Source organism: Apus apus, chromosome 5 (genome assembly GCF_020740795.1).
Source record: "Apus apus isolate bApuApu2 chromosome 5, bApuApu2.pri.cur, whole genome shotgun sequence".
Classification (NCBI taxonomy): domain Eukaryota; kingdom Metazoa; phylum Chordata; class Aves; order Apodiformes; family Apodidae; genus Apus; species Apus apus.
Window position 1 is genome coordinate 19,481,437 of NC_067286.1, and position 18,603 is coordinate 19,500,039.

The following is an 18,603-nucleotide window of genomic DNA, read 5'->3' on the forward strand; positions in this document are numbered from 1 at the left end:
GCCACCAGAGGCGTCTATATCTCCCGCCATGGCCGCCGACCGGGTCTGAGCGCCTCAGCTCTGGATTGGGTGGAAAGGGTTTAGTTTTTTTAAAAGGAATCTGCTCTTTCTATTGGGCAAGGGAAGCGCCTGTCAGGATTACGTCTACTAGTTGCTAAGTCGGGAGGGTGGGAAACGAAGTGTACCTGCCCTATGCGCTGACTAGCCAACAGGAAGCCTAGCGCTCGCCCCCATCCCCATTCGACCTTGTTGCAGTCGCGTAGCTGACTAAGTCGCGCCAGGCTACCAGTGAGAGGCTGAGCTCTGCACATCGCCCAATAGAAAGGCGCGATCCGCGGAAGCGGGTGGTGCTGGGGTGATATGATTGGCAGGCGAAGCGGAGGGAGAGGAGGGTTCGCAAGTGCTGATATATCCGCCATCTTGGAGCGTCGGTGATGGTGGCAAGTAGTGGCTGTCTTACCTGAGTGGATGCAGCCTAGGGCCTGTGGCAGAGGAACGCGCTTGCCAAGGTACGGGCGGGATAGCTGTGAGCTTTCTTTGCCGCTGCTTCGAGCAGACCGGCGCTCCAGTGGGCCTGGTGAGGGGGGTGCTCTGAACGCTCCTGAGGCGCTGTCGGGCTGGGGCCTGGCAAGAGTGCTAGGGCCTGTTGTGTGCCGTGTCCCCTCGCACGTGCACCACTGAACCCAGACCGGTGGCGTCCACGCGCGTGGGCCATGGCGTGGCAGCAGGGTGCTGCGGGCCTAGGCGCGGCGGGGAAGACGCGGGCCACGCTGGAGGGAGCCCTGCCCGCCCGCTGCCTTTCTTCCAGTGGCCGTGACGTTGAGTCCTTCGGTAGCTGCCCCGAAGTTGCCTGCTGGCGTCCGTGGCGCTTCGTCCTGGGTGAAAGTTATTTGGCACCCCCGGAATCGGGGACGCTGCTGCAGTTCCGCGGAAGCTTTTGTGCCGGTAGTGCTGGTGGCCTGGTGCGGAGCGGGTTGTGGCGCGGTTGGGTATGGTGGGCGGTACATTGTTTCCCGGTAGATCTGAGGAGTTCTAAACTGTGTGAAGTGTTTTGTCGAAATGAGGGAGGATGTCTGCATTACTCCCTTTTCCTAAAGTCACGTAAGATGTTGCTTTAACTTACAGAACTTTAATCTGGCTTCAATGTTATCACTAGGATAATAAAACAGATAAGCCTTCCTTATAGCTAATTTGCATTCACTTTCCGTCTTTAAAATCAGTGCTGTTTCTCAGAGAACGCTGCCTTTTTTTAATCGTTGTTTGTGGAGGATATTTTTTTAACAAGGCAGCTGCTTTCGGTTACATTTTTATTTTTTTTAAGCGCATAATGGTGTCTGGTTAGAAGCTATTAAACACATTTGGCAAAATCTGATTTTGAACTTTCCACTTTTTCTGGTTTTTGGCTTTAGTCACTAAGAATTTATCTAAGTGTAAGAGGGAATCAGTGTTACAATCTTGAGTCTTGTATGACAAAAATATGACTGAGGCAAAAGATCGTCAGGATAAATGTTACTTAGAACAGTAAGGTGGGTAGAAAAGGGTGGGTAGCTTTCAAAAGTGTTCCTTGTGAGATGCTGAGAACTTAAAAATGAAAGAGTGTTACTGCTAATAATATTGCTTAGGTTTAAAATATCCTTCAGTGGAAGGAGACTAAATGTATTCTAACAGCGTGGTGTGTGTTTGCTTTGTTCTATGGTTTGGGTTTTTTGTAAGTGTTTTTAAAATTATTTTTTAATATTAATGTGGTTTACAGTTTTCTCATCGTAGATAAAGTAAGCTTGTGAACTGCACAAGTACATGTGTGCTGTTCTTTTTGCTCTGGGAAGTCTCCCTTTTCTAGTGTTCCAAATAGATTACCACAGTTATTAGAACTGCAATGTGTATTTTCAGTACAACATATGTTCTGGTAAGAAGCTGTGAATACTTAGCTCTGTGTTTTTATGTATGTTTTCAGGAGTGAGGCATAGACTAACTGTAGCTTGCAAGTCTTTATTATACAAATATAGAACACAACAGAATTATCTTTCAATATATAACTTGATAATGGGAGTTCATGCAAATGCAGTATCCAGTCTGTGTTTATTTCTTGACAGTTTAGGTTCAGTTCAAGTTTCCTCCATCTATCATACTGATTAAACATAAGTGATAGATCTTATTTGCTTTTGGTTTGAAAAGCTGAATGTGTATGCAGTATGCAATCCTGCACTTCCTGAATTACTAAAGGAATTTGCCTTCTAATACTGCAAAAAGACTTAACTTCGTCCAGAACAACTGCTGAAGAAGTGGGTTTACAATGGAAATCACTGAGTTAAAGTGAAAATTGTAGTTTAGGAATTGGCCTGTTTAACAGGAAAGTTTTTAAATAGGGTAGTGCATTATAGTTTGTTTGCAAGCAAGTAAAATTCACATGTAAACGGCTGTGACTGTAATACCTTTGCATTATTTTAAATATAAATTGTGTAGCTATTATTACTACTCCCTTATTGATTTAAAGATCCTAAATGGTTTGTGTGTCTCTTCACAGTACTGCCTGCAAACTGTTAACTCTAATTCTTTTGACTTGCTAAAGTGAGAAAATGTGACTGCTTCTTTTAGAAACCTTCTCTCCTACACTTAGCAGAGGTGTACAGGTCATACACCAGTGAGAAAATCAGGTTCTAAGAGTGAAATTCAAGTGATTTAATAGAGCAGAATCTGAATTTAGCGGTATTAAATCAGAAAATTATGTATGTGATTTTAGTGTCATAGATGCTTAGAGAATGATGCTTAGAGAATGAACTCTTCTCTTATGGCTCAACAACTTTGCTTCAGTGCTCAGCCTATACTTGAAGCACACATACGATGAAAAACTGAAGAGCTTGCTCAAAAATGAGCAGTATGGGATTGAACCAGTCCAGTGAAAAGGGAGTAATGCTTTGAAGACCTGTCTGATCCATTGTCTTTTCTCTCCATTGATGTCCTCTTGTTCAGTGCTTAAAACGCCTTTAAGTATTTACTTAACTCTGCAGTTAAGATGTCTTTGTATCGATATTTTGAAATAAGACATTTTCTAGCTTCAGTGTTCCAGCATACTACAAAACATCTTTGTTAGTAGGAGGCTTGCATATTTACTTCTCACATAACTGGGTTAATTTTATGGTCTTTGGAAGTTATGATGGAAGCCATGGCTTTTCCTTGAGCAGAAGAGGCACTGCTATGAACATAGACTGTTTCTTTAGTAAGGTGGGATGTCTTAAGTATATTGTCTGCCATCTACATGTGGCTCTCATAGTAGTGCTTTCGTCTGTGGCCCGTAAGATTGTTTTGTACTCTGTAATTTTGTATGCTTTGTTTGGGAGTACTGTGTGTTATCTTGAAGTAGACACCACATCTGTCCTAGAAGACCAGATGTCTGATTCAGTTCTCCTAAGAGCAAGATGTGGAGCCATTGTTTTTGACAAAGCTTTCCACAATAATGAAACAAGTAGGGATAAATAAGAAATAGTATCTTGCTTGTCTCATTGTATTTTGTGAAGTTGGAGGAAGAAAGCAAAGAACTTGGGGAAAATTATTTAGTGATGACATTTGATCCTGGCATTTTCAGTGTGAGAGGCAAGCCTGAAAGATCAGTTGGAAAATAGGTAGAGAGCATAACACTGAAGCTTTGCATAGCATGTTTAATTGATTTTGTGGTTGTGTCAGGGTGCCAGCTTTAATAATCATATGCTACTAAGCAACTGAAGTAAAATATTTTTCTAGTCTTTGGATGCAGCTTTATGGCTTGAGACACCTCAAGAAATGGGACAGACTGAATTGATAGGTTTGGGAAAACATTTGGTATAAGCTGTTTATGGAATAGTTCTTCACACAATATTGGGAAAAATCTGTTACTGTAAAATACAAGACTCTTCATGACCTTTGTTTAATTAATAACTTCAATAAAGTGCCAAGAAATGTATTTGGAGTGGGTGAAAAAGTTCCCAACTAACCATTTGACTGCTCTTTCTTCTTGCTGTTATACTGTATAGTCATTCTCTAATCCTATTAACATATATCAGACTTGGAATGCTCAGTGACAGAATCTATTCAATGTGTTGCATGTCCTAGTGGAAAAGAATACCAGAAGAGCATCAGAGTACAACTGTATGAGACTGTGAAGATGTAATTTACTCTACTGAACTGGTAGTATGCATTGGTTGTCACACTGGCAAAATGACTAAGAAGAGCATCTGAGAAATTGCTAGTGATGTTTTGGTTAAAGGCATGAAGGGAGGCAAAATTGATAAAAAAGCCCATATAAACTCACAAGCAGAAACTGCCCCGTAGTGAGATTTGAGAGTTGGTTAGTTTTCTTGAAAGATGTTTTGAGAGCACTTGTATTTCATTTTGAATGAGGTGATTCCAAGCATTTATACCCAGTCCAAGTTGTGCATCTGCAAGGAGATAGATTATATGGCCTAGTGGTCTTGATCCTGTGTCCACTGGGTCTTCTGTAAAATGAGCATTGAAAGACCATAGGCCAGCTCTTGTCAGTTTTGCCAAAAGATATTTAAATGTGAAGAAACATGAGATTCTGTTGTGAAAATTTTAACTTCTGCTAGAGATTTTTGAAGGGACTCAGTATTTCCCAAACTACTAGTAGAGAGAAAGATAATTTCTGTAAATGGGCCTTATGCTCCTTCTAGGAGAGCATAATATACAGATCCCCAGTTTGCATGTTTCTTTCTTGCAGTAGTGCCCTGACTGGTAGATTAAAATAAGATTTCACGTAGTGCTTTAGACAGTGGCTGTAGGCAATGCTAGTACAGATGTGATTACACTTAATTTTTTTTATTGTACTGGAAGTGGTTTGGGTAGTTGAGTTAGAACTCAAAGGAGGTGGTAAATATTTCTAAAGACTTGTCTTGCTATCCATTGGTATTACTTCAGTGCTACTTGCATTGTGAAAGAAGTATCCATCAGCAACTGCTTCCACAGGGTGGATTTTTTGTCTTTGTACCAGAGCTCGTACACAGTTAAGGTTTCTCATATAGAAACTGTAAAAATACAATGCTATTTGCTTTTGTTTTGCTTAAGTATAGTGAAAACCAAGTCTTGTGGTTTGATCTTCTGGCTTTTTTGTTTTTGGTGTTTTTTCTTCTTCTAAGAGTTACAGTAGGCCAAAAATCATAGTAACGTCTTGGTGAAAAAAACTTGCTGTGAATCACACTGTAACCTTACCTTTAAAGCAGATGTAAGACTCTTCGTATTTTGTTCTTATTTACCATGTACTATTTTGACCAGTCTCCAATCTAAAGAGCACAGCAAGAAATTTCTGGACTGGTTTGAACTAAAGTAATTAATGTTATTTCTTCTGTTACTGCCTTGACAGACTTACCATATGTCCAAGTATCTTTTAATGCCAGCTCTTCTAGGAAATGGTAAGAAATGGATTACATTTGTTTGAGAGGTTTAACTGATGTCACCAAACATCTCCAAAAAGGATGGAAAGTCTAGAGTTGGTGGCAGGAGCAGACCCACTTCTGGGTCAGTGGTTTTCCTGCTGATGTTGTAAGTGGCTTGCATCTAAAACCAACTTCAGTTTCATGTTGCTTTTGGTTGGCATGCATCGCAGATGCAAAGCTGTTTAAAAACTGCAACAGCATATGGGGTTGTATTCCCATCTCCCATGCTTGTCTTTGTGCTCTTTCTGGTGTTACAAAGGAGGAGTTTGTCACTGCTCGTGGCAGTTCTGAGGGCTAATAGCGTTTTGGTAAGTGGTTTTTTTTCCTGCTGTGAGTGATAGCTGTAGAAATTATACTGAACTTTGTTATGAAGTAGTCAGTTCTTCCTTTTTGTTGTGACAAGCAGGCATTTTTCAAAGGATCCTTCTATGTGTGTACTTGGTGGTCATGGATTCTTTGTTACAGCTTCTAGCCACATTTAATGGCAAAAAGATGTATGCTGGACACTGTATTTAGACAAAATTTGTCTGATAAAGGAGGTAGTAAAGATTTTGCATTTCTTAATGATAAACAAAAACTAAATGCATCTTTTCTTGCTGCTTGCCTTTACTGTAGTGATTAGTGTGCTGTTTTCATTTTAACAAGTGGTGCTTCAAAGAAGAGAAATAGAGGAAGATTTAAAGGTAGTAATCCAGTAGTTGACAAAAGATAGTGTAAGACCACTGCACAGCTTGATCTCTGTGGGTTATAAGAAAAGATAATTGCTGTTATGGCTGTGAGTTGATAGTAGCATTCCGTGCTTAAGTTTAATTTACTGTTAGATGTAAAACTTTACAGTTCCTTTTGACATTACTGAGTGCTTCCTTTTGCTTTACCAGTGGTGTTATGGGATGCCTTTCCTCATTTAAAAGGAATATCTTTTGTTATCAGATTATGGAAGCTGTGTCTGTAATTCTGTAGCTTTGGTTTTTTTGGGCTAAGGCTCTCTTCCAGAGTCACTTCTAATCCAAAAGCTGTGAGACCAGTAATGGGTGATTTGGGACTGAACTTAAAAAGTCACTCTTTCATAACCCATTATGAATGTTTGATTGCTTGTATTTTTCAGTAGTTGTGCCAGGTGCACAGGATTGCCCTACTAATAGGATTTCAGCCATAGATGGCCACATGCTGGTTTTTCTGTAGCTGTCTGTTCCAGTTGTTGTACTTCTGTTTTATTTATTTTGAGAGACAAAAAAATAAGAGATGGCTGAACTGAGTACCTACCTGGCTTGGATGCTCTGCTTTAAAAATGCAATATATAAACTTGTAATTTTATTATAAATTTACATAATTTATATTTATATACAATTTATATAATTTATAAATATTTATAAATAGAAATTGATCCTTAACTCTTCAGTTACTGAGTAGGGAGTTTAGTTGCCCAGACTGGAATTGTAGAGATGGGATATTGAAGGTGGACCAAAAAATAAAAATTCTTGGTGTCTTACCAATGTGATAGCCTGAAAAAAAACCACACATTAAAAGTCTGAAAAATCCATAGATTGCTTAATATCTTTAAGATATTTCTTAAAAAACACCTGTGGCTGTCTGATGCCTTCTTCATTATAGAAAACTGGCTTCCTTTTAGGGCAGAACAGAAAGCAATTTTGTTAATGCTTGTGCAATAGCTTTTTCTTTGAAATACACTGGTCCAATCCTCCCTTTCTGGACTAGAGAATTCTGAAGTTTAACTTAGACTTCTCAGAAAAAATATGCTAGCCTCGAGGCTGGAAAATAGAAGGCAGTGGGGTGGCTTTTTTCCCCTCCCATATTGAAGTTGTAGCTCCATACAGCCAAGAATAAAAGTAGTAGATACCATAGAAAATCTTTAACTATGGTACTGATATTGTGCTCGTGAAAAGGAGGGATTAGAAATTATCTCAATCTGTATAATTTTTTAATTTATTGTAGATCATTAAGATTGTGTGTGAAGATTATCTTCTCTGGAAATGTGTATTGGTAACTATGCTATATAGTGGAACTACAAAGCAGCAGAACGCAAGCAAAAAATGGTAAATGTGTTTTACTGTTAAGTGGGGGTTTTTTGTAGAGAGAAAAGTTACGTCATTATTTGCAAGCAACAGCCAGTGAATCATCTCCCCAAAACTGAAAGCTAACTGGCAGTTGAAGAGATGGTGTCTTTTCAGCTAAAACACCTATGAAGGTTTGTTTCCAGACTTTGAAGCATTTCAAACTAAGTTCAGTTCTGTGCCACTTGCCACGCCAATGGCTATTTTTTATGGAATGTTAAGACAAAAATCTCTGTGGAACCCTAAATATTACTTAAAAGGATAGGTGTCCTAAGTGCAGGTCTTAAGTAAGTTGACTTCTAAGCTTCCTCTCAGCAGGGTATTGCTTTTAGGGCTGTCTCATGTAATGCTGTTACAAATAGTTCACCATTTGAAGCTCTGAGCTTGCATTTTAAATGTCTTGCTTTCTTTGAAACTCTGTTATTCAAATCCACTGAGTAGGTGTAGGATGCGAGTATCAATGTAGTTTTCAGTAACTATTGAAGTATCAATGCAATTTTCTATAACTGTTTTGCGTTTCGTTTAATTATAGCATTGTTATTTCAGTAATGTCTAGTTAGTAAAGTCACACTTCTTGGTTAGAGCAGAGACCTCTTCTTGCAGTGACAGAAAACTGTTGATATATGTTGGTAGCTAGAGAAGGGATTAGGAGGAAGGAGAGATCGCTAGAAGTATTTAGGTGACGTACTGTGTTGAAGCCTTTTCTTTAAAGGGCATGAAGAAAATGAGAGGGAAAACAGCCAGTTAAAAGTCATTATAGACTAACATTTTATCCCTAAACTATGGCATGTTTTTTTTAAACTTTGTTTGCAAGTCTGTTAGTGCACTTAAGTGATCGTCAGCTTTGCAGTGTCATAAATGTAATGATTTATAATAAAGTAATTTCCCTTTGAAAACAGTTTTCTTAAGAAATGCTACTAAGTCTTTGAAGTAGACTTGCCTTGTAGTTAGCCACTTGGAACTGATAGTTTTGAAGAACACTGTAACAAACACATTCTTCTCATGCTCCCCAGACAAACATTAAAGTAGCGCTTTAAAAGAGAAAATAGAGTAGCATTGACATTTCCATATAAAACTGGCTTTTTCTTCTTAAGTAGGTTGCATATTGCTGTTGGAGGGCTGTTTATTCTGTTAGGCAATCTTGGTTTTTTTCTGGTATTGACCATCAAAATAAGAGTTCCTTGGGGAAGACGTACTTCATTGGAGGCAACAGAGACATCTGTGCCTGACAAGTGTGGTGTAATTGCAATGTGGATGGTTTGTAAAATCATAGCATGACAAAACTCACTTTACTCCAAAACTTAAATTTATTTAAAATTTATTTGCTCCAAAATATAAATTGCCTGGGGGGGTGGGGGAAGCAGGAAGAAAGATAATATTAGCATAATAGCTTCTTCTGACTCTTATGTGCAACATGTTCTCAGTGATCTTTTATTATTATTATGGGTGTCTAATTTATCTTCTAGAACTGATTGTTGCATGTACCCGTATAAAAGTGGTAGTCATAATGAAATCTTTTCCTTCAAAACAGTTTTTTCTTAGTTTTGTAAGCTGAATCTCAGAAAAGTAAAGCTAGTCATGCCTTTATAGTTTCACTATTTAAGTAACAGGGTGCCAGGGGGCTTTCTAGCACTTCATATTGCAAAAAAATGGTGGTAAAATGTGTATGGAGGATAACCAGTCTCTCTTCAGTTCTCTTAATCCTTAAATGATAAGGTAACCCAACTGTTTATCATCCAGTACTTAATTGATATTCCATATTTATTAAAGTATTTTTATTTTCCAACTCTTCAGCTTTATCCTTAAAATATCTGCAGAGGTGGGGAAACAGTCTATGTAAGTGTCTACACGAATATATCTAGTATGTTCTGTGAAGGAGAGTGTTGTTACTTGGTTAAAAAGCTCAGCTAAGCTGTAACACTGTCACTAAACTAGGAAGGATTCCAGATGGCAGTAGAACATACATCTAAATGCAGATAACCAACATTTAAGTAAGCAAATATAGTAGTGCGAGTTCCCTTGTATCCAGATGCTGCTGTATTTCTTTCTCTTGCTGGACCGATGGATACATTCAAATAACTTTTATACTTTACTCGTAGGGGTTGTATTCATAAACATGAAAATTTAGGTATTGTAGAAATAAGAATAGGTAATGTAGAAATAAGAATAAATGGGACTTCAGCTTTTTGGTAGGTGAAGTCAACTGAGTAATCTTTTCCAGTAAATCAAAATCAAAGGTTTATTTTCATGTGCTTAAATTAATGTACTTAACATGATTAAAGGAAGAAATATCTTCCATTTTTCTTTACATGCTATCAGACCTGCATACTCTGCGACAAGTGTTAGGAATTCCAACTTTCACATTTAAAAGCAAAACATATTTGTTTGTGGCACTGTCATGTTAGGAGAGTACTATTTTGGGTATGCATGTAAAGTGAGTCGATGAGTTTTGTCAGTTTAGCAGGATACATTAGCACAGAAATAACAGGTAATACATTTAATAGCTCAGTTCTTGATACCCTAATGAAAAGGACAGTCCCACCTGACACCTTGAGAATATGCAGTTATCAAAACTTATTTTAATAGTTCTGTAAACCTTAGTATGAAGAAGAGCAAGAAGATAATCTTGCCTGTACCCTTTCTAGTGCATTTCAGATAACCTTCAATGAACGTGCGTGTTACCTGAATAACAGGTCCAAGGAATCTTTTATTAAAGTGGAGTCAAGCAAGAAGTGACAAACAGCTTTGAATTTAATTTTGAAGTTGCTACCTTAATGCAGGAGTGCTGGCAACAGCAATAGCTGACTGGAGGGAGCTTCAGGAGGAAAAACATTGGCAGGCTCCTAGAGGCTGCTGATTTCCACTTCTGAAGTATGAATGATCTCAAGTACTCTTTTTAAAAAGACTAAGATTTTTCCATGAAAGTAAAGCTCATAGTAGACTTGAATGTATTGTCTATGCATAAAGAACACTAATATTCTGATTAGAAGTTGCTGAAGTAAGCAGCTTTCTTGTACTTCAATGTGTCCCACTTTCAAGGTCTAATCAGTGATGTTAAAAGGAAGGTGGAAAAAAAAAATAATCCAAACCCATATACTTTTTGATAGTACTAAGTGGTACAGAATGGAATAAATGCCTAAGGAAAAGAAACCTCTGCTAAAATTCATACATCTAACCTTAAGGGTGTCTCCTGAAATTACAGTAGTTCCTTAAGTGTAGAAACAAAAAAGAAAAGTACTGCTGAAGCAGTCAGTAAGCACTACCAATTTTTACATTTCCAGAGTAATAGTGCAGGAATTCAGGACTCATTTACACTTGCAGACTGTCAGGTGGTTGAAACAGTAGTATAACACGTTTTTAGTTGTCCAAATTCAGCCTTACAGGTTTTGTTCTGAATCTGATGATAAAATTTTTTACTCTGCAGTCCTGCAGTAGGCCTTGGGTGTAATTGGGGCCAAGATTGAAGAGACTTGGCAGAAAAATTCCTTCCCTTATTCCTCTACCAACTGCATTTGTCACCTCTTAAATTATGTTGTTGTTGTTTTTTTTTTACTTGGAAATGACTTTGCAGAAATTTTATCAGTGTTGTGCAGTCAACGGAGGGAGACTGCACAGCAAGGGGTTGTGCAGAGCTTCTTTGCGTAGCCAACTTAGCCTCCTATAGCACCCCTCTTAGAGGCTGGGTAGAATTTCAATTCTGTTCCTCATTGAGTGTGGATGGTTATGTTGCAGCATACAAATGTGCCCTCTAAGCAAGGTTTTGGGAACTTATAGCCAAAGCATTCGAAGGCTAAGTCCTCACATAAGCGAACCACTTTTTTATAGTGTTTTAAAAGTTGCCTGGTTATCATGCAAGTTTTTAAATAAACTTTGCTAGTTCATGATTTAGAGTTCTGGACTAGATCAGATGCATTGATTTCTCTGCCCTTCATCTGTCTCTACCCTATCAAACTCATGGTCGTGGACAACCTTTTAAGGCCAAGTTTCTTTGAAGATTGTCTGTTGAAGCAGTTTCTTAAATAAGTTTTTTGGGGAGAGATGTTACTGATTAACATCTGTTACTACAGCCCTAAGCCATGAGTGTTTTAAGGTGGGCATGTTAATATTTTTAGTTTTCCCAGAGGACATTTGGAGAGGTGTGGCAGGAAACAATGATGAGTCTTTATGTGATGATTTCACAGTGCTCTGCCTTGAGCATTAGCATGAAACAGTTACTTACTGCTAGACTGAGACTCCATTGAGGAATCTTTCTGGGTCAATAAGTCAGTGGAAAAAGGGGGGAAAATAATTAAATTTTTGGCTTAAGATTTGAGTACAGTATGGCCCAGACAGGGGATAGATCCAAATCATGCGTTGGCCTGTTCTTCCTGTTCTTAACTGTGGTCCAGATACTTTTTTCCTGAAGGGATGCTAGTACTCTGCTGTGGTTTTGTCAAACTGATTGCTCTCACAATGGGAATGTGGTGGCTATAAAATGAAACTGAAGATTTTCAGTGCAATTTTTTTACATCACAGAAAAGTAATTAATAACTTTATTTTGGGTATAGTAGGTTATATAAGTTACTGTTTTGAATGCATGAAATTTATTCCTGTAAGACCAGCACTATTCAGTGGCTTACATTTCTTGCACTTTTCTGCATTCTGACGAAAATGTTGCCTTGGTTTCTATAAGCAAAGAGACATGTTTCGTTTCACTGTTTGGGCTAGTGCAGGGGAAAGGTTTTAGAAGCAGACATGTCCCAGTCCTTGTGCAGCATTAATGAAACTGAAGTCCTGTTTATAGCAGCTGGTCATATAGTGACTAACTTTTAAAAGACTGTAAATAAAGTTCATTAGGTAATACTTCAGAACAGGATTTGATGTTAATGTGGCTGAACTATTGATGGGTGTGAGGCACCTCTGCATGTAGGAAAGTTGCATTTAAATATTATTCTAAAGAAAGGTCTCCTGTGTTTTTTCTCTTTTTTTTTTTAGTCTGTACTGGGTCCCTTTCAATACGTGATCTGTGTTGTGAAGGGAAACAGTCTGTGCCAAAAAATGACTGAGTGGAAGTAATTCTTTAAACCAGACTCTCTATTCCAGATTCTATTATTTTAGATTCTGAGGTGAAGTGTAAAAGTCCTGATTGATCAGAGCAGGCCTCTGGTGGAACACCCTTCCCAGGGTATGCTAGAATACTTGCAATGCTGCTATCAAGTTAATTTTTATTATATCAGGGTTTTTATTTTACTATGTAATCCTACTGTATTGAATTCAGACGCTGACTGTTCTGGTCTTAAATCAATGGTATGTAGACATTGAAGTTTTCAGGCAGAAAGAAGAATAGAGAAATACCAATGACATCCTTGTAAGGGGATTAATAATAGTGATTTTCATTTGGATAGTTTTACTGGCGACTGAAAACTCTGAACAATATCTGAAGAATTAGTGAACTAGGAAACTCTTTTGAAAGTGCATTAAGCTAAGCAGGCTTCTTATTTTTCTCCCACATGACCTAATTGAGGAAGTGATGCTCTCTCCCTTAGAGTTCTAATTCTGAACACTGGTGTGCATTTGAAATGCAGAAGTAATAAACAAGGAAAATGTAGTTAAGCAAAATAAGTCCAGTGAACTTATTTTTTCTGCTCTAGTTTTTCACTTAAATTACAAGGGATTTGAGAAAGTTGTTTAGTGTTTCTGTATGTTAGGGTTTGGAGTCCGTGCTGTTGTGAATAAAATGCAAAGGTAGTAGCTTTTGATTCCAGATTTGTTGGAAGTAACGAAAACGGAACAGAAATAATATGGTATATGACATAATGAAACTTATTAGGCCTAAGAAAGTTAAGAAAAAACACTTTTTCATTGGATGATTTCTTTAAAAATAGAATGCAATATTCATGTTTCCAAAAAAACCCGGAAGTCTTGTCTTGCTTGAAATCTGCGTTAAAAAGCAGAATCAAGAAGCCCTCTGTAACCAGTGGAAAGGGAAGGTGAATTTTCTTGTTGGAAATTCTTATAACTGCAACAAATAGCTACATCAGAAAGAAGCATTGATTGATAGGGTGCTTTTTCTTGCATAGTTGGTGTTGAGCAAACCACAGGGCAGGCAGGTGTCACTAAAGCCAGTTTTGGGTATCTAATACAGCTCTTTAATGTTTCAATGTAAAGCAAAATAAGAATTAAACTGTCAAAAGCAGTGATTGTCTTAATGATAAATTTTAGGTGATTGAATGCTGTCTTAAAACAGTATGTGGACTATGTTTTCTTAAATTGATTTCAGATTAAAACTTTCTGAATTGTTTATATAGTCTTAATGCTTGTATATTTATTTCTATGCAGGTTTGTGGATAAAGTACATGTTAATATAACGAGAACAGTTATGGGGATAGAAAAGACTACTAAAAAAATTCTAATAGGTATTTCAGATCTCTTAGATATGAAGATATCTAAAATTGCTAATAGTTAATAAAAAAACTGGGTTCATGTTAGATTAGTCAAGTGCAGATTATAAAGGCAGTTTTATTTCAATTGAGTCAAATATTTTCCTTTGTGTCCCAAAAGTTAAAGGAGCATGTTTAATTTATTATCAGAGTATGCTGCACGAACTGACACTTCTTCCTAGCAAGTTGCTTCTTTCTTCATTTTATAGATCTTATTCCCTGCAAATCAGTGCTTAGTGTTCATGCAGTGGTTTAGCTATTGAATAGAACTTCTTAATAATACTAAAATATAGATATATTTTTATCCTTGTAGGAAGACATCTGCTTCATTTAATTCAATCCTAATTCAATCATGCTAATCTGCTAATACTATAGATTGAAATATTTTTTTGCTGTTGCCCGGATACCTTGTAGTGGGCAAGGAGCCTGAAAGAATAAAAAAAAATGCTTTTTTAAACTTTAAAAAATCTGTGTTTAACACGTAAAAAGCTATTAAACTTCAGTAGTTTTAGGTTCTCTATCTATGTAGCTTAAAATATTAATTTTAACTGATTCATGTTTACTACCTTCTAAGATGTTCTTCCTTTGGCGCTTCAGACTTTGTGGCTGTTCCTTGCTTTTCCTTTTTTCTGATTATTTTCTAGCTGGCTGTTACTGTATTTTAACCCACCCTGCTGTTGCATTATCTTCTTTCTCCTCCTCTCTTTGGTCTTAGATTGAGAATCAAGGGACATCTAGACACACTGTTGTGGTTACTTTATTTGTCTTATAGGGAACATGTTTTAAAGTGTTTTGGTTTTGTGCCAGGAGGTGTATCTGCTGCTCAGCCTCCAATTCTTTGGGAGAGCTTAAAAGTAAATGTGTTGATGAACTGTGATACATTAGGTATGAGTGATATTTAGCACTATAGGTTAGTGTATCGAAGTATGGTAATAGTGTTTTCTCACATTTAATTTTTGATGTTAAGCTGCATGCTTCAGTGTAAAATTTTCTTCTGGCTAGCTATGCATTGTTTAGCTTGCTTTTTGTAATGTTGTAGAACCATCTGCTTTTCTTAGTAGAACGGTATATTCATTTCCATTTTGATAACTGGAAAACTTTAAAATATGAAGACTAACTGAATTTGGTGACCAATGAATATTTAAAATATGAAATGTTTGGCCATTGAAGTGGAGTTACTATAAAATTATTCACCTTTTCTGCTTGGGCAGAGGAGATAAGTGTCCAATTTGCAGTTATTGCAGACAATTAAGATCTATATTTTTTAATACTAACCTGTGGTTTGAGAGAAGAGTGTAGGATACACTTGTTGCTTGGTATAAAATTGCTCTTGTAACATAATTATAAACTTCAGATTTCAGCTGATTTTTTTAAAATATTTTTTTTTTTTAACCTTAGGACAGTTGTGACCTCTTGAATTTTGCTATTAGCAAACGTTCGCCAGTTTGGACTTTATGTACTGCATGCCAAAGTAATTGAGTATTGAAACATTCAGTCATCATAGGGGATGCGTGTGTATATGTGGATCATGGATATGTATTATCTATATTATAAATAAAATACAGTTCCAATCTAGATGGAAGTGCAGCTAGTGCATAAATAAAGGAGGTTAGTGTGATAAATATTTTTATGAATGCTAGATGTTCCTTAGGATCTTGAATTGTCATACCTTGTATGTGAGTGAGTTGATGTAAACTTTTGGAAATGGGGTTTACATTAATTGGAAGTCTGTTAGTCTTGCTTGCTGGGAACTTTCTGAAATAATGTAAAGTTAACTCAGGTTACATAAGACAGTCAAATATTTGCAGCAGCTTGCTGCCTTCAACACCATTTTCCTTTCCACTTCTGAAAGTTTTTATTATTATCCTGGATTATTTTGCTTCTTAAAGTATTTAATCTTGAGTGTGTCTTGTATTTTGCAGTGTTTTGCGTCTTGCACTTAATATAAATGTTGCGTTTTTTCTGTTCATATTGGCAGTGGAGTAACACAACCCAGTGACCCGTGGAGTTTATTGTAAATTTGCAGATAGTGAAATTTTGGGAGGAGCATTCCTGCTTTGTGGACATAAGGCCTAATTCTAATTCTGGTAACAGGACTGAAAATTGAAAAAATATTAAGGTCATTAAAAATTTCAGAATTGGTAGGTTTTGGAAAGCAGAGTAGAATAGTAGATTGTAGGAAGAATGCTAATAACAACTTTGTTTTCAAAACTTTTATTCAAAGCTGTCCTTGACTGATTCTAGGTCATTGCCAGTAATATCTCAAGAAAATTTTCTTCAGGGTCCCTGACTTCCTCTTCAGTACATTTTATGTTGTTTATTTTTCCTTATTTCAAGGGCTTGTGCTCCTGTTTGAAAAGTGATGGCAAAATCTCTGGCTGGCACCTGACATGGAGAGGAAGCACCTCCAAAAAGAGGTTGCCTGGAATGGTTTCTGAAATGACTCAGTCACATGTTTGCAGTAGTATGCCTCCTTTTTTGTTGTTACTATTTTCATTGTTGAATTTATCTTGAAATAGGTGAGCAATACATTATAGCTGCTGAAATGAGCCATAACCAACTACAGAGGTATTTACATGTGGAATTAGCACTGATAGTGGTTACTTGCCAAGATGCTACTTTCTTTAACTGGGGCGAGGGGGAGGGATTTAATCTACTTTCTAGGATCTTAAAAGCTAAACCAAAAATATCTTGTGACTTTAATAATGCACTAGTTTTGCTTGCTTACAATAAGTCTTTTTGTAGCCTGAATACCTACAAGTAGTGGGTTTTTTTTAAGAACAACTTTATATAATTTGATTTAAGCTAATTTGTAAGATGAGGTGATTTGAACCCTGCTTATGAGTTCACTAATACTTGCAGTAGAAAATATTTTTTTGTTTTTTAACCACTTAATCCTCACATGGCTTCTCAGATTATTTTAAGTACCAATACTGCATTTAAAATTTCCTGATTGATTTGACTCCCATGTCACTAAACAGAAATCTGTGTAATCTAGGGCAGTTATGTATGCTTACAAATTGTGGCAAAACACTAAGCAAAGTAAGATGGCATTAAGGGATCAGTGTGTAACAGTGAAAAGCAACAGTGAAAACCCTAAAAGCAATTAAACCTTCTCGTATACCAGGCTTTTGTACATTTAGGCCAAATCCTGGGCGTCTTGCTAATGAATAGAGTCATAAGAGTTTTGCTGGACTTGTATCTGTTTTCTAAACTGCTGAAGTACTACGTTTGACACTTCACTGTTCTAGGTAGCTGTAGTGTACGTGCTGTATCCATTTTAACTTGGAAATACATGCTTAAAGTACCTACCTCTTGGTTTGCGTAAGGTACTTCTTTTTTTAGTTTTGTAGGGTTTTAAGGGTATGGCAGAAGTGTTGTTTAATTATTGTCTTTAAGCTTGCTCCTGCATACAAGCTTCAGCTTACAGAAGTGTTCATGCTAAAATACTACTATTCACCTACATTATTTGCCGTAACTACATGTCCTTGCAGCTGATGATGCCACTATTGCACAGCAGTAATTAATGTATTAAATTCTTTCCACTTGGAAAGGAGTACAAGGGAGTTGTCCAAGCAGCCAGGGATCAGGTTAGGAAAGCTGATAGAATCAAATCTGGCCAGGGGCATCAAGGGTAACAAGGAAAGTTTCTACAAGTGCATCAGCAATAAAAAGAAGACTAGGGAAAATGTGAGCCCTCTCCAGAAAAAAACAGGAGACCTGGTCATGTGCGATATGGAGAAGGCTGAGGTACTCGAGGTTTTTTTTACCACAGCCTTCAATGACAAGGGCTCTAGCCACCACCCAAGTTGCAGAAGGCAAAGGAAGATCTACCCACTGTAGGAGAAGAGCAGTTTTGAGACCATCAAAGGAACCTGAAATCGACTTAGTTCATCCATGGCTTCTGAGGGAAATGGTGGAGGCAGTTGCAAAGATGTTTTATGTCATATTTGAAAAGTCACAGCATGCTGAAGTTTGCACTGACTAGAAGAGAGGAAACATAACCCCCACTTTCAAAAAGGTTTTCTCTAAGGAAGACTTGGGGAACTACAGGCCAGTCAGTCTTACTTCTGTGCCTAGCAAGGTAAAGGGGCAGATGCTCCTGAAGGCTCTACTAAGGCACATGGAAAGTCTGGAGGTAGTTGGTGGTAACCAACATGGCTTCACCAGGGGCAAATCATGCCTGATAAATTTGGTGGCCTTTTACAGTGGTGTGACTGTTGGTTGTCAAAGGGAGAGAAACTGATGTCATCTCCCTGGACTTGAGCAAAGTGTTTGATGCTGTCCCACACAATATCCTGGTCTCTGAATTGGAAAGATATGGATTCAATGGATGGACCACTCTGTGAATAAGAAATGGGCTGGATGGTTGCACTCGGAGTTGTCATCAATGGCTTGCTGTCCAAATGTAGACCAGTGGAGTTCCCCAAAGGTCAGTAGTGGGACTGGTACTGATTAACATCTTTGTTGGTTACATGTACATTTGAATTGAGTGCACACTCAGCAGGTTTGCTGATGACACCAAATACGACATGTGGGAGGGAAGGAGTGCCATTCAGAGGGACCTTGACAGGCTTCAGAGGTGGGTCCATGTCAGCTTCGTGAAGTTCAGTAAGGCCAAGTGCAAGGTTCCATACCTTGTTTGGAGCAATGCCAAGCACAGTTACGGATTAGGTGGAGAATGGATTG

The 18,603-nt window shown here is 37.7% G+C and overlaps 1 protein-coding gene across 12 annotated transcripts in view; it reads left to right on the forward strand.

Moving 5' to 3' along the window:
* The first annotated feature begins 219 nt into the window (after positions 1-219).
* PPP6R3 (protein phosphatase 6 regulatory subunit 3) overlaps positions 220-18,603 on the forward strand; it is a 103,947-nt gene continuing 85,563 nt past the window's right edge. For 4 of the 12 annotated variants that reach the window (XR_007889580.1, XM_051620249.1, XM_051620250.1 and 1 more), the window contains exon 1: positions 16,636-18,346. Coding sequence is in view for 11 of the 12 variants with exons in the window: in XM_051620249.1 (XP_051476209.1) it covers positions 18,248-18,346 (99 nt within the window). In the remaining variant the exon portion in view is untranslated. Of the gene's footprint in view, positions 510-16,251; positions 16,379-16,635; positions 18,347-18,603 lie in introns of those variants that run through there. The other 8 variants (XM_051620258.1, XM_051620259.1, XM_051620254.1 and 5 more) reach the window with 4 other exon arrangements.